This window comes from Heliangelus exortis, chromosome 2 (assembly GCF_036169615.1).
Source record: "Heliangelus exortis chromosome 2, bHelExo1.hap1, whole genome shotgun sequence".
In the NCBI taxonomy this organism is placed as follows: Eukaryota; Metazoa; Chordata; class Aves; order Apodiformes; family Trochilidae; genus Heliangelus; species Heliangelus exortis.
The window spans coordinates 45,464,595-45,484,709 of NC_092423.1; the positions used below are offsets into that span (position 1 = coordinate 45,464,595).

Sequence of the window (20,115 nt, forward strand, 5' to 3'; positions counted from 1 at the left end):
CTGTGTGAAACTGACTTCTCTCAAGGCAGCACCTGTGTAGCTGGAAGCAGGGAAAGTGTCTGGTAGCTGCTGGCTCAATCCTGGGGCTGTGCACATCTGCACGGCGCAGCTGTCGCCAACCGCAGCCCAGAGCAGAGGCTCCCCCGCAGTTCCCCTTCAGCACAGCAGTTTGCTGACAGAAGATCAGAGGTGGTCTTGGCTGCAAAGGATCAGGGCTTAAGTGAGGATCCTGAGATGATGAGAGGAGAATGAAAGCACAAAACAGACCGAGCCTTTCTGCTTGCAGAGCAAAGGCAGTGCAACTGCAGAGGGGCAAGTAGCACTCAGTCATTCAGCTTTGTTCCTCTCAGCCACACTCCTGCTAAAGGACCATTACTATAAAGCTCTTAACCAAATAATAGGCCTCAGCTGCCTTTTCCTCAGTTCCGTGACTCTGATTCCAGCTGTTAAGGCACAAAAAGGAGATCGTGATAGTTGAAGTAACATTTGAAAACAATTCCTGTAAAATGTATGAGATGAAAGTAGTTTGTTTACCTGGGAGTGTTCGCCTGCCTCCGCACACTCTGGAGAACTGGGCTGTCCAAGAGCAGGTTTGCAGCAGCAGCTCTTAGTAAGGTGCCTCTTTTTGGTGGGTGGGGGTGGGACCATGCTGGTGTCACTTGGGAAGATGCACGATAAAAAAGGAAGTGAAATGAGCTACACTATGTCTATTCGGGGGACAGGGTGAGGAAAGGAATTTCTAACTTTTACACACTGTGGCACTTGCTGGCCCTAGCAGATGCTTCTGAGAATTGGCTTTTACTGAGGATAAACTGTCAGTCTCATCATCTCACCTGTTTTCAAAGAGGAGCTTGAGCCAGGAGTGTTGGTGGGTGAGAACACCGCTCCACCAATGCAGCTTCAGCTGCGCAGTGCTAGGCAACAGTGGGGAACATGGGCTTGCAAAAGAAAAAAGCCAAAACCCATACAACTAAGTAAGAAGCTGATAAAATCTAACACAGAAATGCTGCAAACAAACACAGCTGCTAATGGGATTGTAGGGTTCATAATAGTTGTGTGAGATGCAGAATATTGTCTTCCTTGATAAAAAAAATATTGCCTAGCACCAGTCATCAGCATGAGGTGACACTTCAAGGTGACACTTCAAGGTGAGCAGTCAAGGTATTCACTTGGGCAAAAAAAGATACACCAACATTTCTAACATTAAGATAGCGAGCCACTTTATGTCTATATTGTGAAATAACTCTACTATTTATTTATAATTTACACTTTTGAAACTCCGGTTGTCAAATACTTGAGCTACATCACGTAACACCAACAATGTAAAAGTAGTAACCAAGAATTCATCCTTGCAGGATTTGAAAAAACAAATGACACATCTCCCCCCCTCAGACCGTTTCCCTCCCTTCCTGAATCCTCCCAAAGCCACATGTATGTTCATAGACAGCTATAGCTCAACTTGCTAAGTTAGTTACATCTGCTCTGCTCATTTGCAGCTGTTCCTGCAGGCGTGAGGTGCACACACAACTGGTGCATTTTGGTAGCCAGCCAGAAATGGTTCACTTGGTAATCTTGATAGTTTCATGTCCCACTGTTCTCAGAATTTCAAATGCCAAGGAAGCAACAGCAACATCAGCATGAGAGCTAGGAATTGAAACAAAACAAAACGGGAACATCTATGAGATATTCTCAGGGGAAAATATTTTGTTCAAATCCCACATTTGTCTTTACCTATGCTGGGAAATTAATAGCCACTAAGTGCACTCTATGCCCTGCTTTTCTGCTAAGCAGCAACATTTCCACCCTGTGGCAAATACTGTCTGCAAATGAATTTCAACACAAATTCACAGTATCTGCTACATCACTCCATCTCCTCTGTAAAAAGAAATATTTTATCATGCCCCCTCTCCCATGAATCAACACATACTTGCAGCTTGAGAGAACAAGGTGTTTCTGCACATACAGTCCTCTTAATGTAGTGCTTCATGCAGGGGGGGCAGTTCCACTCACAGTGCTGCCTACCCTTCTGGGAGGATGACCAACTGCCCTACCACACACAGCTCTGAGACTGAACAGTGGGATCTTCCCCCCTTGATTAACTTGAATTATTTTTTATCTACTTTACCTAATGTTTCCTTCTGGAAACATTTTCTCTATCATGGAAACAGAGGCTCTAATGCGTTACTGCTAGAGCAAAGAAACAAGTCACGTTTTTTTAAGACTACCATACTTCATCCTTAGCTTAGAAAGGACACTAGTAGATCAATCTGTAACTTCCTTGGTTGCTGCTAAGGACAAATACACTGCAAAACTCTGTGTTCTGGAGAACTCAAAGATAGCTAGGAAATCCAAATGATCAGTCCTTACTACATAACCCAATGTCTTAATGAGTAGCAGTCTAAATCAGAAAACAGTTATCTGAAACAAACCTATCTTGGCAACAGTCTTAACTGAGAAATAAATGGCTATGATCCCACATTTTGAATTATAGGTTTGATTCTACATAGCTGCTCAGCAGAACTGGTTGGTTATGTGTCACTCAAGATGACTGCCTGTTCTGACAAGCTGAGGATGTATCGTAGAGTTTGGCAATCCCCATCTGCCAAGTGGCAGCAGGAGAGCACCACAAGCAGCTTACAGTCCAAGCACTGCCCCTCTCTCAGCACGGGACTGCTTGTCTGGTGCCCTCCTTCCACCACAAAGGCAGAGTGAAAGATTACAGAAACTTGCCTGCAAAAAATGAGCAAAATAAAAACACTCCTCAGTCACTCTAACTCAGTAATGATATGTAGGTAGAAGGGCCTGAGACTTTAGGTTGTCAGAGAGGGCTAGGATCCAGGATCTCGCTTTTAGCCTTCTCCTAACACATTTCCAATTCTACATGAGATACAGAGAGGATTCTTAACAGGGTTCAAAGCACAGGTGAGAAAATCAAATTTATCAGGTCACAAGGAATATTCACAGAATGATCCCACAGGAGGGAATCCAGGGAGATGGCAGAACATCCATAACCTCGGTAAACAAAATAGTCATTCAGCCAAAGTTTACAGAGCTTGCTAATCCCAAGCTTCTCCTGTCTGCCAGTTGCCATTTTATCCATTTCTGAGTCTCTCAGAGCCTCGAGATCCAGGCTGAATCCCTCAGTTTCCTTTTGAAAATAAGTGGATGGGGACCTGTTCCCCAAAGAAGGGGAGATGGCAAAGGAAATTGGTGAGTTCTAGGGAGCTCCTCTGTTGCTGCTGCAGTGCAGGTGCTCGGCACAGCAGAGGAACTTGGTTTATTGAAATATATCAAAATGCTCATCATTGGCATCAGCTAGAATTTGGTCTACTGAGAATCTCATGTCAAATAGGAGAGTATAATGTTTATTGTGGGCTCTGTAGTATGTGGTTTTGTAAGTAAAGAGATGTATAGATAACAGACAATGAGAGCAAGCCAGAAAAGCAGACTCAAAGACAGTGACTGGGCTGTGCAGTGCATCTAAGTGTAAAATGCTAAAAGACAGAGTGAAAATGAGTTCTAAAAGAAGAAAATCCCATCTTTCCCCACTGTGATCTTCAGTAGTAGTGCTACTGTGTTCCTTGCAGAGAGCTGACATTTTATGTTAGATAATCTAATGTGTCATACGAAAACCTGCGAGTCAGCAGCTGAGTATGGAAGAGAGATGCAGACTGTTTTCAACAGGTTTGGTTAGTCCTTGGTGTGCATCTCCTTTCCTTCACCACATTCCAACATTTCCTCTCCCTATCTTCCCACATCCCTCTTTCCTTCCAACACAGAGTACACCCAGCCATAATGTCAAGGAGCCAATTTTCCCAAGCAACCGACCTATATGTAGCCTGAATTTGGGAGTACAAAGAGCTCTGAAAAGATTATCTTAGTATTTTAAAAACTCATCTATAATCTACAATTTCTCTCAAATTTTAGTTCAACCAGGAGTAAAATGCAGCCAAGCACCCCATGGCAGCACTCCAAAATTTGTTTTGAGGGGCAGAGAACAGTAGTTATTCATCCATTCATCTGTCCAAGGGGGATTAGATGAGGAAAAGCTTACAGGAGTTGAGCTGAGGTTCAGCAACTTGAAGGGACTAGCACCTCTGTTCTTGCAGAGGAGGCCACAGCATTCTCCAGAGTCTACAGCCCTCTCAGAGAAGCCACAGGTATTCTTAAACAAGAGCAGTTCTGTTCTTCAGCCATGCATTTGAAAGTAATCAGCTCACAAGCACACCAAACACAATTACCTTAAAACAGGGCACAAGCATCACATTGTGCATCTAGATGAGCCTGCCAAGAATCACTGACCAATACCCCATTATAGAGACCAAGCGTTTGGACTAAAATAATACATTTTAAAAAGAAAATAAATCTGCCACATGTGCACACACACATTGAGCTGGACTGTGCAGCACTCGGTGGCTCACCACAGCTGTGGATCAAAGCCCGCCGCCACGGCAAGAAATGTTGGCAGGCTCCGAATGAAAGGAGTTTGGAAGAGAGCAGTGTAGGGAGGGGGAGCAGGAAGAGAAACCTGAGAAGTTTATACTGCACAGAGGGTTATTACAGGAGAAGACCATAGCAGACAAAAGAGGAGGTGAGGGCTCTCAGCCCTGGAAATTCCTGGAAGCCTGAGGGAACTCACCTGGCAGTTTGAGCCAGGCTCGCTAGAGTTTGGATAAGAGCATCGCCATCATTCTTCAGGCTCTCCAAGCACTTCTTGTTTGAAGTTATCTGGAATAAAAAGAAAGAGCTGTTATCAAAGGCTTAGCAAGAAATTCCTCTCTGACATTTTGCGTGGGATAGGGGAGATGGAAACAAGTTATAGCATTTATTACATCTGTAAATGGAATGTGACATTAAAGAGACCCAAGAGGAAGTCCTTTTTTACTGAACACGACTGAATTTTAGGCACAGACCATGTAAAATGTCTTGGCTTAATTAACGAGATTCACTCTTGTTCTGAGCCCCTGTATGTGTGCAAATTCACACATCACAGTCTGCCAATCCTGATTTCATCCTTAGTACCAATGCAAATAGAAGCCCCATTTAGTCTGAATTCCAGGGAGATCTTGGGGAGGCAGTCATTTTCATTTCTCACTTCAGGGAAAAAGTAACCAAACTTGTATTAGCCTTCAGATCAGAACATGAGGGGTTTCTCTGAGAGAAGCCAGGTTAAAATCACTGCAATGTTAGCAGCTGCATACTGAAACACTTCTTGCCATTCATCAGTCATTAGGAATATTTTGTGCACATGACTGGAACTTACAGAGCAGAGGACTGAGTGACCAAAGCTCTATGCCCTTTTGTGTCAAGTGAATCCTGATTATAACTGATTTTACTGCTGGTGTGTTTTATCAAGCTGATCTATAATCACTGGTTCATTGTTTTTCCAGCCTTACACACACCACACAGCTCCAAGCAGCCACACATTTCCTGACCAGTTAAACTGCAGATGAGTGGGAAGGTCCTGAGGGAAATGGCATGAAGTCACCTGGCATTGTGGACAGACAGACACTGCACACTTTGCAGCTAGCTGGAGAAACTCTCATATCTGAAAAAAAAATTACTGAAAAAAAGGTTTGCATGTCTGTTCCTGCTTGCCAAAGTACATAAATCTTGTCTGAAGAGAAAGGAGAAGAGAAGGACCAGAGTACCTGATTATTTAAATTCTGGAGGAGTTAATGCTTGAAACGACAACTTCTAATCCCAAAATCTGGCAGGGACTTTTAAGGTTTAGCATGCTGTGGCTGGCCTTACTTACAAGCATCTCAATGACACGCCTTCCCATCTCCCTCTTAAATCTTTTCTTTAACAAGAGAAACTGTATTTACAGCCGCCATCCCACCGCTATTTATCAGCAGTGGTTCTGCAAGTGTCACTACATCTATAATCATAGCATCCTGTAGTTAAGCAGAACAGGGAACAGGGATCTGTCTGAAGTAAAGTAAAATGTATCATTTGTGATGGAAAAAAAACCCAGTGATGCCATTACCTAAGTACAAATCATTGGTAAATCCTGATTACAGGTCATTAAAGCTTTGTACTCTCCTGAAGTTTGTATCTGACCCTTTCAGTTTATACTTCAGTAATCCATTCTTGTTTATTCATCACCCATTAGCTACAAAAGACGTGTTGTAATCTGAGTTTACATGAGGTCACCACACTTAACAGTAGCAATACAGTTGCAATACAGTGAGAAAAGTGCTTTCACCACAAGACATTGCTTTCTGTTCCTAGAGAGTGCTCAGGCCTCTACCGAATGCCTCCCCTAATTTTTTCAGTTCATCGGCCGCTGCCACATTCTTTGCCCTCATCAAATTTGTGCCCCTTGTTTATCCTGCACACTTGAAAGAGGAAGAGGTCGTGGGGGCAGGAAGGTCACTGAAGACTGGATCATGCTCCATAAAACTATGAGGTCAAATAAAGGTTACAGATATCTCTACTTCTAATACATCCTAAATCTTGGGTGCTGACATCTGTACAACCCTCAGAGTCTTTTAACAAATTACCCTTTGTGCACTATACACAGAGAGAACACTCAAAATATGCCCAAGGATAAAATCTGATATATATATATATATATATATATATTAAAAGTTTTAATTCTAAAAGCTGTATTTCAAACAATAACAGTCCAACTGAGTCATAAGGTCTGACTATAAGCTTACCCATGTTGCAGCATGCCTTGTGTCATTATTAAGAATGAATTTCTGTGGATACAATGCATTTGAATTGAAAGGATTAAAATGGCTTTATATGCACAGAAGTCATAACAAAACAGAAAGACCCATGAGATCATCTACCCCATCTCCCTATTATACTTTGCTGTTCAGAGAAGCTTTCAGCCACAAGCAGTGGGCTGCTGTGATATCCATCCATAGGGGCTACTCCCCTCTCTAATAAAATGCTTCAATAAGATCCTTTCAACAATAAAGGTGGAACCACAAAGAAAGAAAGGATCAGGCCTTTAATACCATAATCAGCCCGCAGACTTTTCAAATTAAGTCTAAAAAAATCTTAGGACATATTTTTCTTAAGAGCATCAACTAACAACTTCACAAAAGCCAAGGGGTGCTGGTGAAGAACAGACCTGCCCAGCCAGCATGAATGGAAAACCAGCATGGACAAAACATGGCTGTATGGATTTATGCAGGCAGCTGGGTTTCCACACCTGCTCTCAATCACCAGTGTCCAGGAAACTGCCTTCTATCCACCACCAGGCATCCACACCAAGGGCCTGGGAGAGGAACCAGTGCCCCAGAGCCAGCTAGACCACAACTGCCTGTGGGTTTTTGTCAGTGTTCCCATGCTGTTACTGCTCTGACCTAGCAGCATTTATTCACCCTTGATATCAGCTGTGCAGTAGATCTGATTGCTTCCTGAGTGATCAGAAGATCTCTCACATATGACAGGCTAGATCCTGCTTCAAATTAAGCTCATGAAGAATACTGTCTGTTCTCTTCCAAGACCCAAGATAAAACTTATATTTCTTATTTAAAAATTGTTCTGGTTTCATCTTCATTTTGTTCCATAGATAAAAAATAAATTGACAGCACATAAAATCACCAGTAAACAAACTTTTTTTTAAAGCATCACTGTATCTTTTGTCCACTTCAGTTCCAGTCCTTGTTCACATAGGATTTTAGCAAGTAGCCTAATGATCTCCTGTAATAGTGCTATTTGCTAGAGCTAGCTACAACACATATTCAATGTCATAATCAATAGTTATTTCTTTAATTAAAAATGTAATTAAATCTCAGTTTAGCTGTATACTAAATGCAATTTAACAGGAATTTCAAAATTACTTTCCTTTATTAAGCTAATAGTCATTAGCAGCTTTCTTCTCTTCAGTTATATTAAACAAAGATGAGCTATAAGAAATATTGGAACTGATTTGAAAAGATCAGTATTTCCTAAAATTCAGGAAGGCTGTTCAGCTATTATGGTGCTGCTAAAGGTGAGTGCAGGAAAAGATACAATATAAAACATACACTGAAAGATTGTCTTCACTAATAAATTGAGGAGTCTCAGATTCTTGGTCTGAGTAAAAGTGATTTCTGCAATTCAGGTTTCAAGAAAGCACGGAAACCTACGGGACAATTACTTTTTTTAAGGCTGGTTTCATAATACTGAATTGCTTTCTCTGATTAGTCATAACTCACATTCTGTAATTTATATCTGAGTTAAATGACCTAAGCAGTAAACTACTCTCTCACTATTTTAAACAGAAAGAAATTCTCCTGCTTTGTTGAGGTTTCAAATAGACCATAGGCTTGAGGTCTGTGATGCAAACTGAGAAATAATGCAAAATACTGATTGGGTAAAAATAAGCAGCTTTTTATTTGAATCCCTTTTTAGTTGAAGAAAGGCCTTAGGAGCATATTTAGCTGCACCTTCTAGCATTATGTTCTCAAATAAGCAACTGTTGTAGATGTTTACCATTTCCATGCTCAGTGGATGTGTTTCTACAAGTCATCACCATGCCTGTATACACAGATACAAGCAAGGCACTTCATAAATGCTCTTTCTCATAAATTGTCTTTTTCTCTTTCCTAAACACATTCAATACTTTAACCTCATGAAGTGATGTTTCCTTACTTTGCTGCAAAATTTCATACAACTAAGCTAATTACCTTTGCAGGATTGGGAAACTTCTCACCGACACTGGCTGAGAGCAGCCGCAGAGATAACACAGAACTCCTGTGGGCTGGTTTATCAGAACCACCAGATCCTCAGAGATCCAACATTAGCATCACTTCAATATCAACACACATTGTGAATAAAGTACCACTTATTTCCTGTTGAAGGCTTTTCTGTGAATGGAAATTGCATCTTCATCTAGTACTGCAGTAAAACCAAACACTAATATATTTCTGTGCACTAACTAGGACCCTATGTAGGACATGAAATATATTTTTTTAAATTAAGTTTTTGGAATTAAAAAATTAAAGAATTAAGCAGATTCCAATTGCTCTCTACTCACTATTTCAAATAGTATCTTCACAGTGAGTGCTGTCTCTGCAATTTCAAATGCGCATTTCAGTCTTCTTATTCCTGCTGCCACCTTTGATTGGCTGAAGGCACTGTCAGTATGAACAGAGTCTTTCATTCCCACCTAAAGCTGCTGTTTCAAATGCCATCTGGGCTGGTGGTGATTGAAAGATGATGGCTATTCACAGCTGCTTAGTGTGACCTTATTCCCATTTTTTAATTAACAAATGTCACAAAATATAGTGGTGTCAGAAACATCGCTATAGCTGACGTGACAGCCCAGTAAGTAAGTCAATGGGATGGTAACTTCAAAAATGAGGCATAACGCCTGGGTTGGAGGAGAAAAACCTTCCAGTGTTGCTCCCATTTTCTGCCTATCCCAGGGCATTTAATGGTACTTCTCCTCCCAGGCTGTCAGCAGTGAGTAATTCACAAGCACTGCAGTAATTAAATAAAACGAGTCACTTGGTTTGTCGTTCACAAGCCACTGCAACACGGCCAGAAGTGTGTTCCTTAATGGAGGAGAGGGCTAACGAAGAATATGCTGCAAATAGGGACTCGTTTGGATGAGCATCCATGTGAAATAAAACTCACAGATACACTGATTTCATTCCAACTTCATAAACATAACTAACTCTTTCAAAATACATCCCTCTCTAAGCATACACATTGTCCAAAGATCTGGCAAACAGATCCATCCCTTCCTATCATGGATCAAGTGGGACTGTCACTTCCATAGGCCTGTAAGCTTACTTTTATAAAGTACCTCTCTGTAATGAAGGGACAGACTCAGTAAAGTAGTTGAAGCCTATAAAGCAAAGGCTGCAATGATTATGATATAGATGTCCACCCCTAAAGAGGAATCCTGAGCAGAGACCAAGACACCTGCAGACTGCATGGGGAGTGGGCAGTTGCCAAAGGGTATAGAAACTGGCACGCTGAGCACAAGATTTTCTGAAGTCCCTCTGCTCTCTGGAGCTCAGACTGCTACCACTGCAAAGAAAACCCATGGTAGAGACAGCAGAGAAGACAACTCCAACACTTTTCTCAGTGTCCCCACACTAGGCTGTGGGCTCTGGTGCTCTCCTGTAGTCCTCTCTCCTTTTCTAGGCAAGTGAATATCATGTTTTTGTTGCTGCATCATGGTTTTTACTGGACAGGGAGAGTCAGGGAGGCTTGGATGGTTCCCACGCAATGAAGGAATAACACCATGGCATGGGGACTCCACAGGGAGGCAAGAGGCAGCACAGCTCTTCAGGTCAGAGAAGTTAAGCATAAAGCTCCCATTTACCGGTGGAACACTCCAGCAATCAGGTCAATTTTATAACAGTAGCAGGAAAAAAAAAAAAAAAAAAAAAAAAATCCAAACCAGCTAAAAACAGCAACAGAAAGTCCCAGATATCTACAGTGCTCTTTTGTGAGGTGTTAGTCTGGCATTTGGTAGATGTGCTCAAGGCATAAACATGGGGACTGGATTCTTTAAAGCACCTAGGTGCAAACAATTTACAGGGTTCTTTAAATGAAAACTAATGGTAACTCTTGTCAGACTATGCAAGTGTAGCAGAGGAACACCTGAGGACAGTATGCTCACAGTGCCACTACACTAGGATGGTAACAAGTTATTTTTGCTCTCCATAATGTACAAGAGCTCATTCTAAAAGGGAAGAAACTTTCCTGGCACTCCGTCCCATCACAGCATGCTTTCTTGCTACTATTCTCTCTACACACAGACAGACACAGAATGTGTGTGTGGGAAGAACAAATCAAGTCAGACAAGTTATATTTATGTTACTAATTGCCAACTCATTTGAACAGGCCTGAGCAATGTTGCTGGACCATAAAAACAAGAAATGAAAGTTACAAAAGCATGAGTGTTCCAGGTGTGCTTTGGCAATCACATTGCAGTCAGGGATCTCAGACATACAATTACAAAGACACTGTGGCCTTCAGATCCTGCAAATACATGTGAAAACAAGCAGGTATCTGTGACAAAAAAAAAAAAAAAAAAAAACAACACAAAAAAACAACCTACATCAGACAGCTTAACTCTGATTTAAGAGTTCAAAAAAAATTTTTTTCCCCTCTATGAATAAAATTCTTGTTCCACTGAAGTCAGCAGCAAACTCTTTTTGACTTTGATAAGGCCAAGATTTCATTCAACGTGTTTTGTTTTCTTCTAATTTGTATGTGTGTGCAGGTTTATTCTAAGTTCAAAGCAATTTCCACAGGTAACTTGGAAATGTACCAGTTTCCTGGCAATATGAAAGCCACGTTGTCTCAAGGACTACTACTCAAAGAGAGACAAGGAACGACTCCCACACACTATATAATGGTTAATTGATTCTGGACGTTTCTTGATACCTTTGAAGCTATTCTCTGCCCTTCAGCATATATGTAACACACACAAAAGCAAGCTCTGTGATTGTTGTAAAATTGTACAATTACGAACTCTAAGGGACATTGTCTAAGCATGAGAGAAGATTCATAAACTGTAGGCTAATTATTGAACAGAAGACTGCTCTCTGTCTTTATTTTTTTATTTGTTTTTTCATCGCTAGCAGTGTTCTCAGCTTGCTTTCAGGAAAAACAAGATGTCTTTATAACCCCAAAAATATTCATTATCACAATTTTCATCCTCTGTAACTCATGAGTTGAAAATATTTGACTTCACAGAACTGGATAAGTCAGCCTCTTCACATCCATTAGAACAATCTGTCCATAGCTTCACTGGCAAAAGTCAACTGCAGATCTGCCTGGCAAAAGGTGTCTCAAAGGTCCTGTAAGTGACTTCCATGTAGTGTTGTGGTGTTGACAAGTTACACATGCTCATATGCCAGCCCAGCTTCAATATGACATTACAAATAAACACTTGCCACCCTGTTGCTGGTGATTTCACCTGCAAACACAGGTTCATCTGCTATCTACACACCAACAGTTCCCTGAGGGACCGCTTCAGACTGGTTTCACTCTGTCCAAACAATGATCCCAGCTGGCCTCAAACACCAGCTTTAGCAAAGGGGGGTCACATACCAAGCATATATGAACATCACAAGCACCTCAGACCTCTCTTTCCACAGCTCTAAGCCAGCTGCCTGTCCTCACCTTCCTGGATCTGATGAGACAACCACCTCCCAGGTACATTTCCATCTGATAATCTCATATGACTTCCTCCTTACAAAAGGAACAGGGAAATCCATTGGAATAATTTTTTTATTACCACAGTAGGTCTAATTTGGGATCATATCCTACGTTAATGTTTCTTTAGGATCTATTATAGAGACTCTTCGTTGTCTTAGAGCAACAAAAACTAAAAGCAGTTAGGAACACACACTGTAAAACAATGCAACAGGTGGTCTTCATACCTAGATTTCCCCTCAAGTTCATAATTCCCTGGATCTCTCATATTCAAATATCCTTTGCAGTTTCTCTTTATCAGCTTTTATCCTAAAATAGCTTCTGACAAATAACTCCCAGCCTAACTGTTGTTTCCCGTAACTCTTTTTCCAGTGCCACTGTCTTTTATGGCCTCATAATTCAGCTCATTAATAAGATCCCTGAATTCCAGCATCTGTCATCCCTTATATCACCCTGTAAAATCACAAAATAGTCTGACTGCAAAGTTGGGGTTTTTTTTTAGTTATATCCAACTTTTGTCTATATTCTCCATGGCTTAGGGATGGCTGCTTTTTGTTTTCATGTACATGTTCATTTCATGTTCATCTAGTACAGTGAACCTAGATCTCCCACTGCCATATTTCATGCTATGACAATTCAAATAATTTCAAGTATTTATACACCTTTAAGGGTAAGAATCATTACTACAGATAACCCATCTTCTCACTATTAGGTAAACCAGTGACACCTAGAATGTACTGGAAAAGTGCTGACCTTTAAATGGCAGTTACCATGCAGGAGAGGTATGCAAGCAACCAAGCAATTACCAACCTTGTAAATACTCTTATACCTAAGTACACAAAACACTTGAGCAGCCATGCCTGTGGTGCTCAGGTGAACTGGGCAAATACCTAGGAACTGCCAAGCAATTGCATTTTACTGAGGAATTTAATTTTTAATGTATACAGCCTCCAAAGAAAATACCTCCAACCTGACATTGTCCCTTGTCCTGCTTTAAAATGCTCCACATAAAGATAATAAAGTACTATACCTTGACAAAGGCAGCATGATGTGAATAGATGCTGTCAAAGCTGTTCTACACATCCACCAGTGCAAGTCTGATGCAGTATGCAAAATCCCCAGCTTCCCCTGAGCACAACTTTTATATGGTACTGATTAACTTCCATGGAGAATGAGACCGAGTTTGAAAGTTGTTGGTCACATGGGTTATAATCAGGATTTGAACATAAGACTCCAACAACTAAAAGTCTGTAAAATTTGATGGAATGTTTATGACTTACCATTCCAATGAGAGCAGGAACATGGAGAGTTAAATTAAGAACCACATGGATTATGAAAAGTACACAATAAATAAAAAGAGTAGCAAAATATTTTTTTGAAATTAATTATGAGCTATGATTTTGAGCTAACTATTAAAGCATTAAATATAAGTTCCTTTGTAGCCCCTATAGACTTGGTTTCTATGAATACATAAAACTTGAACATAGAACCCTTGAGGCTTTTCTTGAGCACCAAGCATGGGCAGTCTTTCATATACTGAAAAAAAGGTCAAAAAAAAGTCTGAAATTTTTTTTATAAAGAGAGAAAAGCACCTTTGTATTTATGTTTTATGTAAAAAGCAACTAGTAATGCAAATAACTGAACAGGGATATTAGTCTATAAAACACCAATTTCTGAGGAAATTATGCTTTATGTAATGGTTCAATTTCCATAACATTGTAAAAACTGTCATAAAAACAAATGGACTTCTGAAATTGACACTTACTTATTGTCACATGACAGATGGATCTTACTGCCTGCTAGAGAACAAACAGCTACCTAGCTGGTCCTCCCTGACCCCAGAGAGAATAATTTTGGTCTATTCACTTTTTTTTTTTTTTTTTTTTTTTGATGAGTCCGGTTGCATTTAAGTATCTTTACAGCAGCTACCAAGTCATCTGCGTGCAATTACAGACAGGAGGTCAAAAGGAAGTAATGGTGATGAGCCCAATAGACACAGCCAGGCAATCAACAGTATTGCAGTACACAAAATTACAGTGCACTGAAACACCAAATTAGTCCAGCAATCCTTTTGTGCCCACAGAAATGATGAATTAGGACTCCATAACGAAAACAAGTCACCAAGAATTACACTGGCTTTGAATTATGAATTGAAAAAACAGGTTGCAGGTTTCAGAACTGCCAGTTTCACTGTATAACCCAAAGCAAAACATCTGTCTGTGAAAGAAGAGAGTATTTCTCACTGCTGACCATGGCAGTACTGTTTTTCATACAGCTCCTGTATGAAATTCATACTCACACTGGGTACCCAAATACCAGCACAATGCTAATCACAGAGGGGTTGGGGGGGAGTGAACTAAGAAAGGAAACATGTTCTAAAAAAAGTGATAAGAAATTTCAAAAAAAACATGGGTTCACAATATGCTAGTCACTGAAGTAAAGACTCCTCAGTCTTGCTACTCTCTGAAATTATTAAGGGCAGGTCCCATATTTGATCTCCCCCCCATCACTATCATTAAAGAGCAATCATTACTGATAGACTGAATACTCTAATGTCAGTTGTGAAAACAGCGATCAACCAATAAGGCAGCCCAAATCTGCAATTAGTGCAGACACATATACATTCAGACTTGCACTACATATTCCAAATAAACAGAACAAGATTTAATGTAGAATGAATAGTTCAATAGGCCAAGTTTCAAGTAAGTGTTTCCAGTTACTTCAGAGATCATTCCCACTTGCTGCATCTCACACATAGGTATAGGTCATAGGTATGTTCAAGCTTCAGTTGTTGTCAGCACTTGCTATTTTATTTTGTCTGGACTCCACATGCTTCACCTTTTATGAGCCCTGCTGTTTCAGTGACACCAAGAAACTAGTGATTTGACAATTTTATATCAATTTTCCTCTCCCTACTTCAGCTGGCATATACCTGCACTTGGCTGACTATCGCAGTTTCCTCAGTGACTGCCAGGAACAGACTCCTGAGTAGCTTACCTATGCTTTAATCAATTCATTGAGTTACAGCTCCTGGCAGCCTGTGTGTAAAAGAAATCCTTGCAGCTGTCCCCAGCATAATGCCATCTTACTGTTCTTTTCAATAGTATTTCATGACAGAGACGAATATAAACACGCTGGTTTCTTTATTGCAACTGCAAAAACAAAAGGGCTTCAAGACAAGGTTAAATGATTTACAGGGGAAACTTGCAAAGAGAAGATAAATCGCCTTTTCTTTCAATATAGTGCTGTACAGTCATCTTTTCTCATCAGCTGCCATTTCCAACACACCTAAGAAGTGCTCCCATTATGCTAGGGAGCAAAAAGGATCAAGATCTTCAACCTGGCAGTCTTCTATCAGCAGTAAAAGAAAAAGATACAAAGACTGCAAGTCCAACATGATGTCACTAACTACTGACACGAATGGCAATGTACTGCTTTACTGTTAATAAAAGAAGTCAGGGAATGCCAAGGTTCATTTTATTTAAAGGAAAATTCAAGTAGCTGGTAACTTCTCCCTGATGGGACAAAAAGAAGGGCAATGCATAACAACTCTGCATAACACTTCCCGGCAGATGGAGTGAGGGCAATGAGACTTTGTCTGTGCAGCTGGTGGGACAAAGGAAGAACAATTTTGTCCTAATGCAGTTGCCCAGTTGTGACCACCAAAGTGGGAATACATCAGTGTCAAGAAATAAATGTAGAAGTTACAAATTATCTGCTAAATAGTTCACCCTCTCCACCTAGAAGGCTATGTCTGGCATTGTTATCACAGATACACCAGATAATTTTTTCAATTCCACAGTAATTTTTAGCTAAATTTAAATCATGCAATTAAGTAGAGAGTCAAACAGTCACAAGTACTTGAGTTAAAGCAGTTAAAAAGTTACCAACTACTCAGAAAAAATGTGAAATCTATGTATATGTGCACCCACTAAATGACAATGTTAAGTGGGTTGGCTTGGATTTGTAGTAGCCCATTTTACTCTGTGCCGTAAAAGACTGGGGTGTCCATACAGCCAGTTGGGTTGTCTCAGGCAAGGTAGTATTAATTTCCAACAGAGCAGGCAACAGTTGTGCCTGGATGGCACCGTGATCATTATCCTTATTTTAAAATCTCACTGAATATTAAAATTCTAAGCAAGAAATTGCTTTCAGCACAGGAGAGATGCTTGCACAATTATTTTCAATGCATCTTTTTATAAAAAAATCTGAATTTAGATTAATTATGTCATCCATTAGTTATGTTGCCCAAGAGCCTTGTGTCAAATGCTTTTTGTTGGTATAGTTGCCATGGTTCAAAAAACAAACCAACCAAAAAATTCACTGCCCCAACTGCCTGCTCCATTTCATTGCCAGGGGTTCTTGTCCCCAAAGCATGAAGGGGAGAAACAGATCCTTGTTTTTTATCTCACTTGCTCTGGTTCACAACTTGTCTTATTAGCTTGCACAGCTGATGAAGGTGGGCCTACATTAATACTGGGCTGAGACACATTTCCAGTTCTGTTAAGTAAGGACAGCTGAGAGGCAGGACAGAGAAGCAGAGGTGATGGTGCACCAGACATGGCAGCATCTCAGAGCCTTAACCTCACCTCACAGCCTTTTGTCATTAAAAGGTGGAAATAAGGAGTTAGAAGCTAAAAGATAAAACTTTCAGTGAAGAACAGAAGCCCACAAAAAATGGGGAATCTGTCCTTCCATAAACACAAATGCTGCTGAATTCATGAAGATGAAGTGGGTTTTCCTACAGGAGGTAAACAGTTTGATTTGGATAGGAGAACCTTCTCTGGAAGACAAACTGACTGTTTCCCTTTGTAACTCTGCAGCACAGCAGAGATTAACCTTTGCATCCTCATTTTGATGTTTATCTTGAACAAACAGCCTAGAAGTCAATATCTACAGAGAAAAAATTAGGGAAGTGACTTTAGAGAAAAGTGCAGAGCATATACTAGAGAAATTTTAATAAATACTAGTCCAGTGGCTTTGGCTTAATGTGATGCATGATGCAGTCTTTATTTCACCATGAAATACTTGCTGAGAAAAGTTAAATGTCCACCCTGAATTATATTATTACATCTTTCAGAGAGAAAATGATCCTTTGTAGCTTTAGTTATTTCAAGATACATGAAATTTCAGTATCAGCAGAAAAAAAATGTTTCCTCATTTCATACATGCATCGCCTTTTGGTTTTCTCTCATGGATGATATTTTAGTATTCAAAAAATGGACACCACTGACTAAAGATAATCCTAATGAACACAAGGGTTCTGACAGACTTCACCCACACAGACTGGGCAATGAGCCTCACACCAGCTCACAGCAACACCACTTCAGCAGCCTTGGCTTCAGTATAATAGCCAGTGGTGCAGAGATGTGTACAAAACAGCCACTGACAGCCCAGCTTTCAGCTATGATCTAATCAAGATGTGAACTGAGTATTTTTCCCCCTCATTTTCTTTTTTGTTATGGGAAAAAAATTATGAAGTACTATAATCAAATGGTAATATTCATAATAAACACACACAGATTGCAAATAAAGCATTTCTAATGGAATAAAGCAGTTTGCTTTATCTAAGAGGTTTCAAATTAAAGCTCCTCATATATTTTTGCTGATGTGTAGCTAATTACATCATTGTTTTTCATTTGCTATTGCACAACTACCATGAACAAGGTGTGCCTTAAAATTAGATGTTGCATCCCATACACTTAACTTGATTAGGTCAATAATTTAAATATTAACACAGAAATGGAAGCAGACAGATCCTTGTTAAAAAAAGAAGTCATTATATACTCTTATACTCTTTTAAAAACATGTGACTTAAATGTTTCCAGATGCAGAATGAGCATCTGGGTGTCTGTCTCAAGACTACCTTTTGCTCCTATAGCCACTGTGACTGTCAATCTTACAAGTCTGTCCTCCAGGACAAGGTAACTGAGTCACAGTGCAAACTTAATCACATCACAACACAAAGCTGATGTGATGATCTCATTACTGCTCCAGGAAAAGGACTAAACTCCATTTCTATTTACACCAGCAAATCTAGCTTTCAGCAAAGACCTACAAAGGCCCCGACCACATAACAAGGAGAACAAGTAACAGGAGTGGCACCCTATTAAAGAAACTATTAACGTAAGCAAGATAGTGACTTTGAGACTATTAAAGAAAGTATCAGTGCTTTGTCAGAAGATTTTTGAATTTAAAAGAGTTTTGAAGGTTAGCCAAATCTATGATCCTTTTTGGTACAGTTAAGGTACCTGGAAGTTACCTTTATGTCAGGTTAAAAATAATTCTGTACATTAAAGGAGAGATTTATTGCACTGTTTCAAGCACTCAACCCATTCTAAATTGGCTAGGAGGTTAATTTTGAAGCTCTTAACTCTTTTAAAAATATTATATTCAGAATATTTTCTAGCATAGCACCAAACATGCAGAAACAAAACCTAAAATTACTAAATCTGACTTTAAAAGAATACCTGTCTGATCAAAGCCTCTGTGTCAGCTGTGGGGTTTCCCTTTTTTTTTTTTTTTTTTTTTTTTTTTTTTTTTTTTTAATAGTACTATCTAGGAGGAAAATTCTTATCTTCTAAGAGTTACACTTAAAACTGATTGCTTATAAAGATTTGAAGAATGATTGTGATTACCATTCTAAAACAGCACCCAGGGGAACTGGGTGGATCAAGGGACTGTTAATTAGGTATCAGCTCTTTCACATCTAAACTGCTAATTTAAATTCAGTCCAAGGAAAAGATCCCCCAGCTGGTGGACATCTGACGATCTGTAAAAAATGAGGTGATGTTCTCATTCTATTCTTAGAAGATACACGTTTTAAGAGCACTGAGCTGCTGCCAAAATTGTCACTCTTTACAGTGAAACCAAGGAATGAATTGACAATGAAACATTTTAACTTTATCCCTCAATACAGTAATATAAAACAAGGCCTGGGCTTTCTGGATCTGGTTTAGATCACAATTACTTTCCTAACCTCCTTAAAATAGGAGTTTCAGCCTCTAAGACTACTACAGTAAATCCAAAAGTAAGGTAAAAATTAATATTTAAGTTTCAGAGTAGCTATATTGGGCTTTAATGACATAATTTACAGAAAGGGCAGTGGTAGACTTTAATGAGTGACTCAGACAATTTTCTATTATGCTTTTCTGCAGGAGCAGTCATTATCACATGCCAGTTGCTCAGAACAGAGCACTCTCTAGTCCTCCCTCTCATTTAATAAAAGCAAATTAATCATTTCCAATCATTTATGCTCTCAGTGAATTTATACCCTAGTTTCAGTCATAAATTACAGTAAATGTATCATTTTAATTAACTTACTAGTCATAGCTGTCCCACAGTTGTTTTGTTTGTTTGGACATACTTCAGTCCATGAACTATTTGCAACTCTTATTATTGTGATTCTTCATTTACTAATGCGACTTGTGACAGATCAACTGTGTGACGTATCAGTGTTTCTCTTTGCTGACTACTGGATCAGACTGAGAGTCCACCTCCTAGGCCTAAGGCTCCTGGTACAAGACATGGCTATCTATTTGGAATGGCTACTGTGCCAACCAAGCCCATAGCAAGGACAGGGAGATGGACTGACCTTACCTGAGTGTGAATCAATGGGCTGGGTATCCACTAATTGCCACAGCAGAAGCAGAGCCTGTTGCCCTTCCTCATCTGCCTTCCCTCTTTCCTTCCTCCCAAAAAGTACTCCTTTCACCCCATAAATCAGCCCCTTACTTCTCGCAGGAACCCTACTTGCAGCCCCGTGGCAATTACCATCGATGCTAAGTAGGGGAGGGTCCTTCTACTGAGTTCACTGTTCTACCAGCAAAACCACTTTCTTCCTGTGCTAGGTCCCAGGGCAAATTGCCCCTTGGTCCCCAAAGAGCAAACAATGCAAAGTGTTGACCATCCACAGATGTCTCTGCTCCTTCCATGGCATGATCAAGAAGCTCATGTAGGTTCTAAGATGTCCCCTTATAGCTGGCATGCACA

General features: G+C 40.0%; 1 protein-coding gene across 2 annotated transcripts in view; it reads right to left on the reverse strand.

Moving 5' to 3' along the window:
• Window positions 1-1,405: 1,405 nt before the first annotated feature.
• ULK4 (unc-51 like kinase 4) overlaps window positions 1,406-20,115 on the reverse strand; it is a 210,551-nt gene continuing 191,841 nt past the window's right edge. For both annotated transcript variants that reach the window (XM_071735884.1, XM_071735883.1), the window contains exons 36-37: window positions 4,640-4,728; window positions 1,406-1,644 (exon numbers count right to left, since the gene is read on the reverse strand). In XM_071735884.1, coding sequence (XP_071591985.1) covers window positions 1,560-1,644; window positions 4,640-4,728 — 174 coding nt within the window. In that variant the 3' untranslated portion in view covers window positions 1,406-1,559. The remainder of the gene's footprint in view (window positions 1,645-4,639; window positions 4,729-20,115) is intronic.